Here is a 17,749-nt window from a genome sequence, read left to right as displayed (position 1 = left end):
TTCTTTTGTTTGACGAAATGTTAATGAAAACCAGTAGATAATGAAGCCAAGGAAGGTGTAGGGTGACGTTAAAGGGACACTAAAAGCAAATATTAGGTCGACGTTGATTGTTGAAATAACGGTCCAGAAGCCTCGTAGTGCTACTTTTGAGCAAAGGAAGTGCTTATTTTGAAAAAAAGTCATGTTTTAGCGGTCCACATCGCTTTAGCGCACTTCAAATCACCCGCCTGAAAGCGGCGTTTCTCACGTCACTGCTGCCGTGCCCAACGTTGCCCGCCTTTACTGCGCAGCGGCGTGCACTGGCGGCGTGTGCCATTCGGGCATCCGGCAACATCACATGCATGCGGCATTTTGTCGAACTTTCCGTCAGAGCGACTTTCACGAGCGCGCAAAACACACGCGGCAGTACGCCATACCAAAACTACCACTGAGACCGACCGTGTGAGCGAAGCAGGGTGCCGGGCGAAATGCAATTTGGCGAAAAGGGAACCTTTGAACCACGCACGCCGTTCCCCATGGTAACGCCAAAGAGGTTCTTTTTTCCATGAATCAAACTGAAACGAACAAGCAGCATTTTATTACGTCTCTTGATGCACATAAGGTTCTATTTTTATTGCAGCTAGTTTGATTACGAGTGATTAAAGGGGTACTGACACCGTTTTTCAAAAGCGAGTTCACTCTGCCATACAAATCTCCTGTATGCAGAGACGGCTCTGAACAAGTATGAAGCTCAGCAAATGCTGATAAGATACTTTATTTTGATATTAAAGTCAATTTTTCCATGGCGCACCTACCGACATCGACACTAGCTTGACGTCAGGCTACAGTACTAATTCTGGTGACTTCACGCAGCAGTTTGGCTAGTTGTGACGACGTCACGTACCAAAATTTCCAAGATGGCCGCTTGTACGTCACCAAAACATTCAAAATGGCCGCTTGTGCGTCACCGACGGAGCCGAAGGTGCAGAGCAGCTGTGGAAACGTCACTATATATTGTGCGAGCACGTGACGAGAAACTCGTACCGTGTTGTGACGTCAGGGTACAGTAGGAACCGAAACTAGCTTTTAAAAAATTACTGTAATTACTTTTTCAGGGTGCACTCGCGCTTAGCACTACCTTTTCTAGGCTCCTGAGGGCTTGGCCTTTCATTTGACGCAAAGAAACGACAACTGAAAATGTTCGTGTCACTACCCCTTTAATTGTAGTCGGACTCTCTCCCGTCATCGGAACCATTTCCGAAATGTGCCGCTCATGGCGCTCATCGTGCGATACATTTAGCTTAATTTCTCGGTAAGTAGGGCACTGCTGTTGATAATATTGCCGTTTTAGATGTTTTCATACATTGAGCTTTCACTCTGACATAAATTGTTATTTGCCTTTAGTGTCCCTTTAATTGTACTGTTTTAAGTGTATTGTAGTAATTGTGATCAGAACCTGCAACCTTCGGAAGGTTAGAGGTTCGGTCCCTGCTGGTGGCAAGTTGGCTTTTCGTCCCCTTTACTTTCTTCATATCTATATCACCATTACTACAATACACTTAAAACAGTACAAGTAACATCCCCTACACCTTCCTCGGCTTCATTATCTGCTGGTTTTCGTTAAGGAAACGCTGGTTATCACTTTTGGCAGCTACTGTCACAGAGAGTTTAAGGTGCTCTGCAACACATGTTTAACATAGTCAAGAAACGTTGCCACTGTGTAGTCAAGGCTCTTATGAACGAGTGAGCCAAATGTTATTGCACTGGATGCAACAGGAAATTTACAATTTCCTGTAAAATGCAGCCAAAATCGCTAGCTTTCTCGTTCACAATGAATACTGTCCCAACTATGCAGCAAGTGGGCACAAAAGGTATTAGCTCGTTTCATGAACTGGTGTGTGGGCAGATGATCTTGGGGGCCATGTTAAGCAATAGATTCCATGGCTGCCCAAGAGATGTCACCAAGTATCCGATGGGTAGTCACAGTACCACCACGTGGCGGCACTATACTTGTTTGAACCAGAAGCAAATGCAGCCAAAGTAGAAAACAGTCAATACCATCACGCAACTTTAGGACGCATGCCACCCTAGGCATTCCCCCTGTGTAGTTTCCAGCTTGCATGTGGCAACAAAAGAAGAGAGAAAGCATGCTTTCAGCTATAACTTTGCTCACACTCGATGAATTTGAAGCATTTTTGCACCACGAAATTCAAGAGGAAGCACAGTCAAACAGGTTTGTTCATTCTAAGATAATTTGGAAAGGTGCTACAAGGCCTTTTCAAGCCTCTCTGCTACAGGCTCCCATGGTGACAATGTCTCATTACCCTTCCTAGTGCTCTCGCACTTCGAGGCCAACTCTGGCTATCTTTTGAGGTCAATGAATATCAATGAAATTCGCTAGGTATGTACCTTTGCATACTTCCGTCATACAGGCGAAATTACAGGCTTGAGAGATGAGAAAATCGTTTACAAACAAATTTTATCAATAAATTCGAACTGCCCACTTGGCTTCCCAAAATTGTCGCCCACATTGTGTGTAACATCAGCCTGGGTACACCAACAGGAGACAGAAGCGCCGCTACAGGTGCTCGGGGATGCAGTGCATTAACTGCTGCGGTGTTGAGAAGGCAATGTTCGTGTATGCTTGGCCAGTGACACGCTGGTGGCACTACGGTGTGTTAGCAGTGGTGGCAATACCTAACCGTTTATGCTGTGGCATCAGCCTTCCCTGTTGGCATACCATGGTCCTGAAAACACTTTAGCTGTGCGAGTTGCTCAATGCGTACAGTAACATGATGGTGGCGATACAGGTGTAGCAGAATGAAATAGCTATATGCTGATCACAAAATGTTTCATGGAGTGTCCTTGACATTAGACTTTAAAGCTAATGCATTCACAGTTACAGCACTGCCGCAAACGTACACCAGCAATAAAGCAAAATGCACTTGTTCACCTAGTGTGCTTGCCTGGTTATCTCTCCATCGCCAGATGGCACTACCAGCTCAGGCCATTCAAAATTGTGGCTATGGTAATTAGGCCAAATGCTAACGCTAAGCAGTTTGCTGACAATCTAAAGCTCGCCGATACTGTTATGGGAAAAATGTATAAGTTTGTGGACAGCAGCATTTAACATTGCAGTGATAGGATGGATGAAATTTATTATAAGCCAAGTACGAACCACCTCTTGCATGATGTGCGGATAGACCTAGTATACGTTGTGGAAAGAGTTTCGGTATCGTAAAGTTTGTGCATGTGCACCTTTCAGCTGGTATGTTATTACTGTACTTACTGTACGGTGAGCCAGCACTGCCAAAAGACCCTACTGTCAACCAGAGACATGGCATGGACGGGGTAGCACAGTCATGTTTTCGGCTGAGCATCTCCTGTCCATGGCTTTCGTAGCTTTTGTCTGCGCGCTGCTGGGCCGACATGCCTTGCACGGCTTCCGGCTTAATACGTCGCAGTACTACTCAGTTGGCTTTCGGTTACGCGCCCTTTTGCTTACTTCAAGTTATTTTCGCTTTCTCGGGAACATAGAACCACCATTACCTTGACACAATAAAAAAAAAACTGCTGCAGTTGGCCTTAAAGACCTCAAGTGCCCGAAGTGCACCCATGGAAAAAAAAAACCTTTGGTCTATATAGCTGGCCAGTTCGAAAAAGAAGTGTGGGGGGTAGGAGGACATTTGCACCTGGCTTTTTCCACTAGAGTGCCACAAAATTCTAATGTTTTGTTTGACATACTAATTTGACCAGTGACTGGAATATTGTGGTGCGATCTTGTACGCATTCCAAATAAGCATGGAGGCGTGGCGTTACATCCAGATGCACGCAAATGGCTAATGTGAACCGCGACAGACGTCACAGCCCTGCATTGACCAATCGCGTGTGGCTGGATGTAACGCCACACCTCCGTGCTTATTTGGAACGCGTACAAGATTGCACCATTGAATTCTTAGTTGTTTTTTATGCTGTGTCTCGATGATTGCACTAGCTTGGTCTGAAGGAGACACTGTACTTTAATATTTTACAAAATTCTTGATCGTTAGTGAAGCTTGGTGCGTTTATTTATATTTATTTACTCATTTCAAATGTGCAATTATTTCCTTTTTAGTACAAATATTAATTTTTGAAGTATCAAGCATATCATGTAACTTTGGGAGCAAGATTTTTCTTACACTGAGAGTGTTACAAAGTAAATCAGAATACCAGAATACTAATATGGAATGAGAACTGTATGCAATAAAACAAAAATGGATGTTCTAAACCCATTCGAACATATGCTATGGTATCCTGAAAATACGCAAGTGAGTCTGAGTCAAGCTGGGATTTCGATCACTAACGTTCAACATAACATAATGTTTGTTGAAATGGATTTAGAACATCTATTCTTGTTTTATTGCATACAGTTTTAATTCCGGATTATTGTGAAATGCTTATTTAGTTTGTAACTCCCTCTAGGGTTGCCACCGTTCCACCTCCCCCCCCAAAACAAGAAACGGCCCTTCGACGCTGGAGAGGGGAAGGGGGGGAGAATGGGCTAACAGGAGATTAAATTAATGATGAAACAGGAAATAGCGCAGTAAAAGACGACGACACAGAAGGAACACACACCACACCACACAAGTTAATGTTGAACAATAGACGCTATGCCAAGTCTTCGGCATGCAGTGCCATTTAATGTAACATCATTTTCCTTGAGACAAATAAACCTCATGTACAAACAAAAACAGCACACTGAGCTAGCCAACTAGTCTAATTGCTGGCATAAAAATACACGTGCCTGGAATGGCGCTTCGCTTATTGACCTGATTGTGCTGCACTGAAAAGGAACCGCGATACTTCTTCCATTAAACGCTTTTCTTTGCATCTGAATCCAACAGGACAGTGGCATTGTAGACACAAACTAACGTTAAAATATATATACAGTCCGTATGTCACAAACATGTCGGATATTCATGTATACATACACACTCAATAATGTGCTCTATTCCTATGATCGCTACACTTGAAGGAATCTTAAAGAGTGGCTGACTAATAGTGTAAGAGTTTTGGTGATTGACGATAAATATTGACCGTCATAGTTGTTGAGCTGACGCTTATAAAACACCCCAGAAAATAAATATTTGCAATATTACAGAAAAAAAAAAGAGAGAAAACGGCTAATGGGGGCCGATGCGGACTGGCAACCGGCCCACAATCTAAAAAACTGGCCGGGCCGGTCTAAACCCGGACAGGTGGCAACCCTAACTCCCTCATTTTAGGAAAAATATTCCTTCCCACATGAAGTGATTAATATTTCAGAAATGTTTACTACACACTGTAAGAGAAAATTGTATATTTGATATCAGCTCACAAATCGACAAGGTTCATCAAAATTGATCAAGAATTTTAAGAAGTGTTGTGAAATATGGTGTCCCCCTTAAACTGTTGCAATAAAGATGTGCCTACATTGAGAATTAAGCTAGTTAAAACCAAACTAAAATTTCAAAAGAGGAAATTTTGCACTGTGTAACATTACCAATTAACTAGACTGTCACCTTGACTGACAAACATGCAAAGAATCATGGCAGCAGGAATCAGTAGTTGTTTGTACAGCTCAAAATAGCTGGACAGCCTGCAAGAATCTGACTTGTAAGATTCCGCAACACAAGCATGTGGTAAATAAAGGCACACTTGATAACATTATGGCACCAGGTATTTCTAAAGGCCAGTCTATTTCCATAATTCTTCATCAAGGCTACATAGACAAGCAAGATTCATCACCACAGGGCATGAAAAAGTGGTGGCCTTACTTTAGATTAGCACAGCTTGTGGGAACTCTGCAAAAACATAACTGGTACACTGAGTTCGAATGAATCAGAGAAGAAAACAACAGATATGAACTCCAAAAGTGTGCGCTATTCCTGGGGGCACAAAAAATTACATAGTTTTAACAAAACTGCCACAAATTGTACATGACCTTCCCGCTGCAGCCATGTTGAAGAAGAAGGCCTCTCCAATTAGCTTCTCCTGATGCAGCGTTTATTCAGGACGTGCAGCCAGGCGGGTGACGATGAGTGCAATGGTGATGACAACTGTTATGCAGTCTCTCAGGCACGTCGCGTTGGCTGTGCAGTAGCATTTCCTCCGGGCCCCATCTGAGGCGCACCCCCTCGGACCGCTTCTTCGTACGTTGGTGGCGGCTCCTGAAAAAAAGTTTATCGTCTGTATGCCAACATTAAAATGGAGGTGAATTTCTTTACAATGTTACTCAACAACAACTGTAAGAAATTCTAGAGGGCTATTCATAAAGTAAGGGTTCTTTTGCATGGAGTTCTTAATTTCACACAAACCTTCTCCCTTTTTATTCATAATTGCACGGACTTCTGAGCACTTTTGGTAACAGGCTGCGTTTACAGGCAGACGCTAGCCCTTAATGTCAATGCCAGGATTAGGGTGTAGGCCTCTTTTTCTAGAGAAAAAAAACAGCTGCTTTTGTGTGGGTTCAATCTGAAGTCGTTCTCATCAACCCACTTGGAGACCTCACTGAGACCAAGTTGGACCTGTCGCTCACTAGAACAGGATTTAAATTATATCTGTAGATTGTAAACATATGTTGAAAAAGCATCTTACGTGGAATGCACAGATGCAAAGAATTCATTTTTATAATAAAGACCGTACAGCAGAGCACCCCTCCCCGACGTACTCCAGTTTCTTGCACGAATGGCCGTGATGAAACATTTCCCACTAAAACACGCAAAATGTGTAATTGGACAGATAACTTTTGATCACCCTAAAGATATTACCACGTATACCTAAGTGTGAGAGGAGGTCTCCTAATATCCCATTCTGCTACACAGTATCATAGGCCTTCTCTGTGTCAAGGAATACAGGTAGGAAAAACTTCAGCTGAGATGATCAGTGGTGGATTGACCCTCTCGAAACCCGCACTGATATGGCTCAAGGAGAGTGATTCTAGGAAACTTGGCAGCCGGCAGTTTAATATTTTTTAACAGCGAAGTTGTTTGTAGTTTACTCTTCACCGTCCACTGGTGTTCGCTCAGCGCTGGCTGTGAGGTCTTGCGGTGTGGCGAGGGTGAGGCACGGTAGGAAGAGGCAGGGCTGACACTGAAGCTTGGACCAAAGGCAAATGCAGTGTCTAGCTGAGATAGTAACAAGGGCTAGGCGGAGAGGGGGATGAGCCAATGTCCTGGAGTGGAAGGCGTGCCTGAAGTGATGCCTGGTGGAAAGTGCGTCAGAATGTAGCTAGCTGTCTGCAAGAGAGGAAAGGCGTGTCAAGTAGGCTCAAGGAGGGAGTATCAAGGCGGGTGCCGGTTTTTCATGGCATTTGTTTTTCATGGCCAATACTACTTGCACTCCCGGGGAAAAAGCCGCCCAACGTGAGCTACCACCACATCGTAGCTTAACACAGAGTGTCAAATAAAGAGCAATGATACAACACAGAAATACTTAGAAAAGGCTCGCATAACAGAAACTGCAATAGCCTGATAAAGTGGGGCACCTGCTTCGCTGTTTCGAAGGCTTTCCCGAAGTGGAGCTGGCTGCATCTTTTTTTCTTTTTGAAGACTTTGCAAAGGAAAGTTGTTAGGGCTATAGGCCTGTAACATTACACAGACGATAGATCTTTGCCCTGTTCTAGGATAGGAATGACAATGGCCTTTTCCCAAGCACAGGGAATCTCACCAGAGGACCATGCAGTGTTTCAGAGACAGAGGAGGGGTTTTGTGTTGCACGTGGTAAATGTTTTTACATTTCACATATTCCACGGTCGGAACCTGGGGTAGATTTGTTGTAGCAACTTAGTGCTGCATGCAGCTCTGTTAAGCAGGATGGTTGGTTCTGTGCCTCAATTTTTGCACATTTACGTTCTAACTTTTGTCATTTGTATTTTGTACGTTTGAAAAGTTTCGGAGCAGTGTGCTGAACTAGACACATGCTCGAAATGTACGCCTAGAAAGTTAGCTTGGTCTTCCAAGGTGTCTCCTTGTGTGTTCACCTATGGAAGTAAAGATGTTTGTCGACCGTTTACCCTACTAACCTTGTTCCATACTTTAACCTCATCCGTGTAGGAATTGATATATGGTACAAATATCTGCTAACTTTCTCTTCTAGCTTGCCGACGCGTTCTTCGCCCTTGGAATTTTATTTGTTTAAAATTGATTCAATTTTCTGCGGGGCGGGAATCGCGCAGTAGCCTCCATGCTTTGTTCTGCTTTTTATGAGCTTCACAGCACTCACCGTTCCACCAAGGGACACAGCGTTTACATGCCACACCACTTACTTCAGATGTAATTTGCGAAGCAGTGTCAGTTATCATAGCAGTAAAGTATTGAACAGCATGATCAATTCCTAAGAAAGACATGTCAGCCCACAAGATATTTGTAAAAGTTCCGTACTTTTCCCAATCAGCTGTATCGGCCTTCCACAAGGGAGCCTGAGGTGGAGATTCGTTTCCTTTTGGTGTTCTAAGGAGTATTGGAAAGTGATCGTTTCCGTATGGCTTTTTAATAACATCCCAGTCAAAAGCAGGTAAAAGGGTGGGAGAAAGAATGCTGAGATCTATGGATGAATAACTTTTGTTCACAAGGCTAAAAAAATCTAGGTTTTTTTCTTATTTAAAACATGCACCAGTGGAAAACAGAATTTGCTCACATGGCCTTGCACACCACTGAGAGAGTCACTCCAAGCTGCTGTGCACATTGAAATCTCCGGTAACTGGTAATGTGGAGGTATGTAACGCAAGCAAATGGTAAAGAGTTTGTTTAAAAGAACAGCTCGAACATCCACTGCTTCCAGTGGCATTTGCGGTTGCATGCGATGACACAATACAGTTTTGTCTACTGCGATGGTAACACTGCCAAATGACGCAAGGGCATTATTATGATTTTTACGGAAAATGACATACTCTCTAAGAAAGTTCGTAAGCTTTAATTTCAGGTGGGTTTCTTGTACACACAGCACTTTTGGGGTATATATGTGTAGAAGTTCTTAGACATCACAGGGGTTCCTAAGAGAGACTCTCATATTCCATTGTATAATTTGTGTTTCCATAATGAAAGCACAAAGCCTGCTCGTAAAGTAATGACACTGGATCTGGTAAAAAAAATTTATTGATCCTATCAATACATTTAATTTCAATTTGTAATAGTTTTCTTGGCCATCAATACACCGAGTACAATGAGATTCCCACGCTGCAAGTGCTTCCTGAAAGTCAGCTGCCTTGACAGAGAGACCCTGTGGAGTGCAGGGACCATAGGTCGGCAAAAAGTGTGGAGCTCACTCAGACTCACTCATGAAATATATTTTGCCCTGAGAGCTCACTCGGACTCAGACTCACCAAATTTTTTCTCCACCAGACTCACTCGGACTCAGACTCACTGAAATTTTTCTCAGCCGGACTCACTCGGACTCAAACTCACCAAAATATTACTCACTCGAACTCACTCAGACTCAGACTCACGGCTCTATCTGAGTCTGAGTGAGTCTGAGTGAGTCGACTCATGAGTCGGTTAGCGTATAATTGGCTTTCTTGACCATGGTGTCAATGCTCTTTAACACCAATATCTGGCGTAACTGATGCTCTACTTGGCACCACCTTTTGACCTCGTACCTTCAAATATAAGCTATCAGTGGTTGCAATCCAGTAAGAACATTTTTTTGAAAGAGGTAACTTCCAGATATATTTTTATCAAGAATTTTCTGTGAAAGAGATTGCGGGGGGAGGTGAACCTGCCCCCCCCCCCCCCCCCCCCAATACGTAACTCACGCCTTTGATTGATAAATATAGAGCTGGTGTATCAACGCTAGTGCTTTGAAGTATGTGTGAGTCGGCGGGAGTACAAACGTGAGCCGACATAGGGCTGATAGTAATGGTGAAGTTGTGTAGAAATAACGATAGGTCGGCAAAAAAGTGTGGTGCTCACTCAGACTCACTCATGAAATATATTTTGCCCTGAGAGCTCACTCGGACTCAGACTCACCAAATTTTTTCTCCACCGGGCTCACTCGGACTCAGACTCACTGAAATTTTTCTCAGCCGGACTCACTCGGACTCAAACTCACCAAAATATTACTCACTCGAACTCACTCAGACTCAGACTCACGGCTCGATCTGAGTCTGAGTGAGTCGACTCATGAGTGAGTTTGCCGACCTATGGCAGGGACATAGCCGAAACGTTGACCTATCTGGCTTCTCTTGAGATTTGGGACTGGCTCACATGAGGGCTGCCCTGATTTGAGACTTCTTGCCATTTGCAAAGCTCAAGAGAAGCTAGAAAGGTCACCATGTTCCCCGCCATCAAAAGGGCTGTAACAGAGTCTCTGAGAGAGGTCACAGAAGCTGATTTTGCAGCGTGGGAATCGCATTGCACTCAGTGCATCGATGCCCAAGAAAAACTATTTTGGAGAATTTAAATATTATGCATTGATCAAATCAATAAAATCACTTTACCAAACCCAGTCTCATTACTGTACGGATAGACCCTGTAGATTGGTGCTGTGTGTAAAGAAAACGAAGTGCCGCCTTCGATTACAGAGCACTGTAATGTGGGACTTCTGAAGCGGGTCTATGCGCCATTAGGATGGGTGTCTTGTGAGGCAATGAACACTGGCTGATTTTCCTTTTCCACATAAGGCAGGCTTTGGAGGCTGCCGCCTGCTCCCCATCACTGTTCATAAGCGGAGTGGGCTGTCACAGAGAGGCGTTCTTGTGATTCCCACGTTTGGCACAAGTCAGTCGACCTCTACAGCTCTGCGAGCCCTGGCCAAACCATTGGCACTTAAAAAATGCATGTGAATTTGGGATGTATGGTCTGATTCTTGTTTTCGTGTACCCTACTTCAAGAGAATCAGGACAGTTGAAGCAAAAGTAATGATCAGAAATTCTGTTTGAATTTCTTTGTTCTTGCATCTGGCATTAATTCGTTGCACCTGCATTACATTCTGGTCCTTCCATCCTTCGAGAAGCTCTTCTTCACTCAAGCTTAGGAGGTCACCGTCACAGGATCACTCCTTGGACCGTGGATCGGTGGGGGGTCACTGTGATTGCAACAGCGCCAAATGCTATGAGATTTGAAAGTTTTCTGTATTGCGCACTGTCATGTACTTCAAGCAGCCAGTCACTGTTCACTGAATCATTTGGTGGCCTTATAAGCTGGGTCCCATTGTGTCAGAAAGACACCTCGCTACAATGAATGGACAAAGGGTTCTGACTGTCCTCTGAGGATCTGAGCAGTGGATCACATGCACATCAAAACCTGGGAAATTTTCTTTCGGTTTAGCAAGGGGACTGCAGGTTTCTTCCGTGCGCCATCTTTCTGTGAGAGGGAAATCAGGAAGTTTGGTGAAAGAATTGGAGGACATAGGTGCATGATTACTTTTGGTGGTCAGCCGCCCACCACTGAGCCCAACAAGTGGATGCTGCAAGATGTTATAGAAGCACAGATGCCAGCTGTATGTGGCCACAATAACCTAATACAGTTAAATCTCTTTATAAGTGACACTGATGCAAGAGACAATTGGCTATAAGAGACACCAGTGTGCCTGTAATAGGGGTTGATCAGAAAATGAGAGCATGGTGCCTTGATTATAACAGACACCTCGTATAAGGAACAATAACTGCTTCCCAGTACGTGTCTTATAAAGCGGTTTAACTGTACAGTAGACTCTCAATAAACGAAAATCTCTTAAATGAAATTGCTGCTTAAATGGAACAACTGCCTCTAACATGATTGGTTTTGTGCTTGAATTCTGCACCCCTTTTGATCTCTCAGTAAACGAAACTCCTGTTAAATGAAACATATTTTCCTGGTCCCTTCAGCTTTCGTTTAACAGGAGTCTACTGTATATTGCTACGGAGCTAGCACGGTCCAAGGGTCAGACATTCTGCCTACAGAAGATGACAAAGAGGACTGGCCTGTCTGGTGTGCGTGCTATCGTCAATCTTGGTAGATGCTGAGCACATCAGTGCAAATACACGTGTAAATAGTGTATTTACACGTGGATAGGTAACCACCACAGGGATGGTTACCTATCCTTGTGGTGGTGACCAGTACCGGTTACCATCCCAGTACCGGTTAGTAACCGGTACTGGGATGGTTACCTATAGGTAACCATCCCAGTACCCATCACAAAGCTCCACAACGGCCGCATCATCGCGGGTCCGACCATGTCACAGGTTGAAGGAACATGTCACAGGTTGAAGGTCTTTATCACCTGCCCCTCCTGTGGCTTCTACCTATGTAGTCCTACTTCCTGCTCGTGACCCTGGCATATTTTCCAGTTAAGATAGTGTTCACATCGACACATGGATCAACCTTTATGAATGGATCAGTGCCAGCTACAGGTGGGACCTGGCCCTTATGCTCGCCAACATGCTTTCTTACCTCGATGGCCCACCACGGGTGTAGTTTGAGATGCACAAAGCTGACATTACAACATTCATGTGCAGTGATTGGGCCTTCTTTTGTGTACGGATCTACTTATACTGTTGCTTCCGATAATAAATATTCAGTTGAAAGTTAGCGCTTGTCCCGTTGTGTCTTCCTGGTCCGTGTGCATCATATAGCGCTTTGACACGCTTGGATGCATTTAACCAACTAGCCCGAAAAGCCACATGACAAGCTGGGAATCTTTCAAAGAGAAGATCTGCGACCTTTTGGCAATACTGTTGGACGGCATATGGCTGCATGAAATGAACTGGCAACTCGTGCTCAGACATCTATTGAATCGTACATCACGTACATTCATGATGTTATTGCCCTTTGCCACTTGGTTGATGAGAACATGACTGAGTCTGAGAAGGTATTGGCATGTGCTGAAAGGCATCGCAGACGATGCCTTTAACCTGCTTGTCTATAACAACATTGACACTGTTGACACTATCCAAGAGTACTGGCGGTTTGAACAAGCCAAGACCCGCTGTACAACTCATAGATTCACACGGCTGTCCAACATGGCCGCACCTTCATAGTGTGATGCCATTCGCCAGCCGCCCACCTATGACAATGTTACACGCATTGTTTGTCAGGAGATTGAAGCTGCCTGTCCTGCTTCCATTTAACCACCTGTTTTCACAACACACGGCACTGACCCCCCCCGCCCCCCCATCACAGCAATCGGTAGACTTCATTCAAGCTGTGGTCAGGCAGAAGTTTGCAAGCTCGCCAATCCTCGCCTACATTGCCCTTCCACAGCCCTATGGAATGGCAAACACCCGATGACCAGCCTGTCTGCTTTTCCTGTCATCAGCCTGGGCCCATTTCTCGCTATTGCCGTTGCCACTGGTCAAACCCGCCACGCTAGTCCTTTCCTACATACATGCACCCTACCCCTCTAGACGTACAGCGGCTGCACCCCACCATTTCTACTTGTCTTCTCACAAGCCTCTCACCGCTATGCCACTTTCCCCATTCGCCGCTACTCCCACGCCCGCCGCCACGATGCTGCCAATCCTGCTCTCCGCAGCCTCGATGCTTTTCTTCGCCAACCTTGTCTGGCTGCCCACAGCACGAAAACTAGATACAGTAGAACCTCGTTGATACATTCCTGCTTAGTACGATTTCCCGGCTCCTACGCTCGCCAATTGCGAAAACTAAAAATAATCCAATACAGCTATGTGTAATACGTTCCTGTTAATACGTTCCCGGAAAATACTGCTACGTACTAGCGGCATCGCGGCCAAGGAGACGAAGAGAAGGACGAAACAGACAGACTGGCGCGTGCTGTTCGCGTCGGTTGCGCTGCTCGCCTAAGCTGTAAACAATACAGGGATATGTATCCCTCTGAGTTGGTGTCTTTTTCCGTAACATATTTGGTGGAGTGGTGCGATCCCCTACCTCGCCACGGAACTCCACAGCGGACGTTGTCTCGAGGATTTCCCCATGGCCTCCCAAGACTCGGCTACATCCCCGCCGCCCGCATTGCCTCCTGCCCTACCTGCCAACCCACCGGCCGCACCCACTTTCGTCACGCTTCCCGCCGTGAAAGAGCCTGGCGTGTTCTCGGGCCTCGAAGGTTCCGACGTCGACCAATGGCTGCGCCTGTACGAACGCGTCAGCGCCAGTTACAGGTGGGACCCCACCCTTATGCTCGCGAATGTCATATTTTACCTGGACGGAACCCCTCGTCTCTGGTTTGACACCCATGAGCATGAGATTACCAGCTGGGACAGCTTTAAGGGAAAGATCCGCGAACTTTTTGGCAACTCTCTTGGACGTCGACTCGCCGCAAAGACTGAATTATCGACTCGCACGCAAAGCTCCACTGAGTCCTACCTCAGTTATATTCAACATGTCCTGGCCCTCCGTCGCAAAGCCGAAGAAACCATGCCTGAGCAAGAACAAGTTGCGCACATACTCGAGGGTATCGCCGACGACGCGTTCAACTTGCTGTTGTGCACTAACGTGTCCTCTGTCGATGCGGTACTTCAACAATGTCGTCGCTTGAAACAGGCTAAAAGTAGGCGTGTCTCCCAACTGTTCCCGCGCCTTCCGAATACCGCAGTGACGTCTTCTTGCCTCGCAACATACCGGCAACCGGACGCCTGCGATAACTTGACCCGACTCGTTAGGCGTGAACTTGAAGCAGCCGCCCCTGTTACCGCTGGACACAATCATTCCTACCTCCACCTCGTCCACCAGCGAGTATGCCCGAGACGCAATCGCGCGAGCCGACGAAGCCCGACAGCTCGCCCGCACTCGGCTGACGGCGTCGCAAACCAAACAACGACGCCAGTACGATGCTTCTCATCGCGACGCACATTTCGTTCCCGGTGCCCATGTGCTACTCTGGTCCCCTCATCGTCGGGTGGGCCTATCCGAAAAACTTTTGTCTCGTTACACAGGACCTTACCGTGTACTGCGTCAAGTAACACCTGTTACCTATGAGATTGGCCCCATCTGTCCATCGCCATCTGTTCGCTAAAGCGATATTGTTCACGTTTCACGGCTCAAGCCCTACAACACCGCTTCCGAAAAAGACCTTTAAAGCTCCGGGACGGTGCTTCGGCCGCCGGGGGTAATGCTACGTTCCAGCGGCATCGCGGCCAAGGAGACGAAGAGAAGGACGAAACAGACAGACTGGCGCGTGCTGTTCGCGTCGGTTGCGCTGCTCGCCTAAGCTGTAAACAATACAGGGATACGTATCCCTCTGAGTTAGTGTCTTTTTCCGTAACAATACGATTACATTGTAGCCCGGTTATAACGAAGTTGGCGGGAATCTGAAATTACTTCGCTATAACCGCTTTTTCACTATATCTGGACTCTAAAAAAAATCAAACATTATGCAGACCAAGAAAAATAATTTATTTACACTTTCTGAAAAAAGCGATCAAGGGTCCCTTGCACGCGTTTCGCCAGTGCGCATTTCAGAACACGCGCTCGCATGTTCTGAAACGTTTGTCCTGTGTGTCGATGCTTCGTCCCCATGTCATTTTGCGCTTCTTAAATGATGAACCATTTCCAACTAGGCCAAACAGCCGTTTTGCTGAGTTTCAGGACACGTTGCTCAACTTTGTCCATCAGATCGCAACTGCCCGGTTCGGTGCACAAGTACATACGCAGCGTGTTCACAGCTGCGAGAGCTGCTCCGGCGGTCCCAGGCTGAGGCGCACCATCGTTGTCACCTTCGCCGTCCGAGGAACTGCTATCTGCGGCCGTTCCCTTTTCGGAGACGCTAGCGGCGAGTTGATCGGTGGTGAGCTCCTCCATTGCGAAAAGGTCTTGATCCGCCAGGGCAAAGTCCAGATAATCCAACCCGCTTCGGACAAGGTTTGCATTGTCCGCGGCCTCCCACAGCTGCCCCAAGCTTGTCACTGCCGCGGCACCATCCGCTGCAACAGCATCGATGTCTGCTTCTGCTGTTATTTCTTCGTCCAAAATGGCACGTTTCACTTTTAGAGAGAGCACTTTTCCTTTGGTCGTCGATGAGGCGGTCGTTCCGGGTATCGCTTGACTCGACATTGTCGTAAAGTTCGCCGATTCACATGGGCAGGCCTAGCTGCAACCACGGCAAGTCCAAGCGCGCTGCGATAATCCGCTTTTCACCAGTGAAACAGCACGAGCGAACGAATGCTTCTGCTGCTCAACCGCGGCCAAGTCTAAGCGTGCTGCTCAACCGTGGTCAAGTCTAAGCATGCTGCGATAATCCGCTATTCACCTGTCAACAGAGACACAGCACAACATGTGCGAACGGAACGGCTGCTTCTGCTGACTGAACTGACTGAACACCACGAAAGAAAGAACGGCTTTGCGTGCGACAGGTTTGCGCGGAGCCGTTGGCGGAGCGCCGCAGCCAGGCTTAGGCAGGCCTAGCTGGTGGCGCCATGCCGTGGAAGAAAAGCAATTTAGGAGCGCACCAACTTGCTTCGCTTTTTCACCAAAATGAGGCGCCACAAGCGCAACCGGTCTAAAGCGGTCACAAAGTTTCTGAGGCTGAACCCCACGACCTCCTCTCTGAAGAGAGGAGTACGCCGTGAAACGAGATATGATAGCGGCGGTCGGCCCGCCTGGCACTGGAAAAAAGAATGGGAAGCGTTCGCGAGACGGCTACCGGGCGACCGTGTGGTGAGGTGAAGCAAGCTTTCGAGCCGAGTGAGGCGACGCGGCTGCCGGGAGCCAAGAATTGGCGGTTTTTCGGCCTAGTTGATTCATGCGAAAACTTGAAAGGTGGTTTGATGGATTTTTTTTGTTGTTGTTCTCGCCAAAAAACCTCGCTATATCCGCTGAGTCGCATTTTTTTACTTTGTTAAAAGTGGACTTAAAAGGCATTGAAAATGCGGAAATTGGGACGGGAAATCAAGATCACTTCGTTATAACTGCTATTTCGCTGTAAGTGGGTTCGTTATAAATGGGCTACACTGTATTCGGCAGCAACGTTCAGCACCGCGGGGAACTGTGGTCGTATGATACATTCTGCAGCCAGAAACTGTCATTCAGGTGTGCAAGAAGGGCCCTCTCGTGTATTTGTGGAGTGCTAAGCGGCAGACTGCCACCGCACAGCGACGGTGGCTTTTCCGCAGTGTCTAATTTCCCCCTCCGCGCCTTCTTTGCTTTGCTTAATTGTCCTCTCCTCATCTTCTCTGAATTACTCAATCGTCCCCTCCATGCTTTCTCCGAATCGCTCAATCGCACTCTCGGCCATTGCCTCAGCTCTTTGTCAACCACACACTGACCTGAAGGCAGGCAGCCACAATGGACTTCGAAACCTTCAGACGGCTTTCAAAAAACTTTCTTTTCTGTAGCACTTAGCACAATTTCGCTGAGCACTGCAAATCCTTCATCCTCAGCACGGTATGACACTTTTCCACACACAACAGCCGGGAGAACACTGAAGAGCTACCAGTATGGCACAAAGAAAGGATGCTGTCGTTCCTCCAGTCTGCCATGATTCAGTACGAGACCTACGGAAACGCAAACGAGGCACATGCTGCTGCCTCTACACAACGCGTCGCGCCACATAACCATAGCAACGCCGCCATTGTGCCCAGTGGATATGGTTGGTAAGACGTCATTTCTTCCACACATTTCCCCCAGAGCGCGTAATCAGATTGCTCTGCCCATCGCATGCCACACTTCCAGTCCGCATTCGTTTTGCTCTGGCTAGAGAGTTCTGAATATCCACGGGTCACCAGAATCTGCCAGGACAAATTTGTTCTGGAAGATATCTGGAAGGTTTCTGGCTATCAGATGCCAAAAAGAGACGATGCGCATTCACCGCCATCTTTGTGAGGACTCGACGGATCGCAATGCAGGCGCTTGGGGAATTCGCC

General features: G+C 46.6%; 1 protein-coding gene across 2 annotated transcripts in view; it reads right to left on the bottom strand.

The window, feature by feature from the left end:
* Positions 1–665: 665 nt before the first annotated feature.
* LOC119373762 (uncharacterized) overlaps positions 666–17,749 on the bottom strand; it is a 143,599-nt gene continuing 126,515 nt past the window's right edge. For both annotated transcript variants that reach the window (XM_037643825.2, XM_037643826.2), the window contains exon 9: positions 666–6,167. In XM_037643825.2, the coding sequence (XP_037499753.1) occupies positions 6,072–6,167 (96 nt within the window). In that variant the 3' untranslated portion in view covers positions 666–6,071. The remainder of the gene's footprint in view (positions 6,168–17,749) is intronic.

The sequence above is a fragment of the Rhipicephalus sanguineus genome, chromosome 11 (genome assembly GCF_013339695.2).
Source record: "Rhipicephalus sanguineus isolate Rsan-2018 chromosome 11, BIME_Rsan_1.4, whole genome shotgun sequence".
NCBI lineage: Eukaryota > Metazoa > Arthropoda > Arachnida > Ixodida > Ixodidae > Rhipicephalus > Rhipicephalus sanguineus.
Note: the sequence above shows the minus strand (reverse complement) of the source record. Positions and strands in the feature narration are given on the sequence as shown.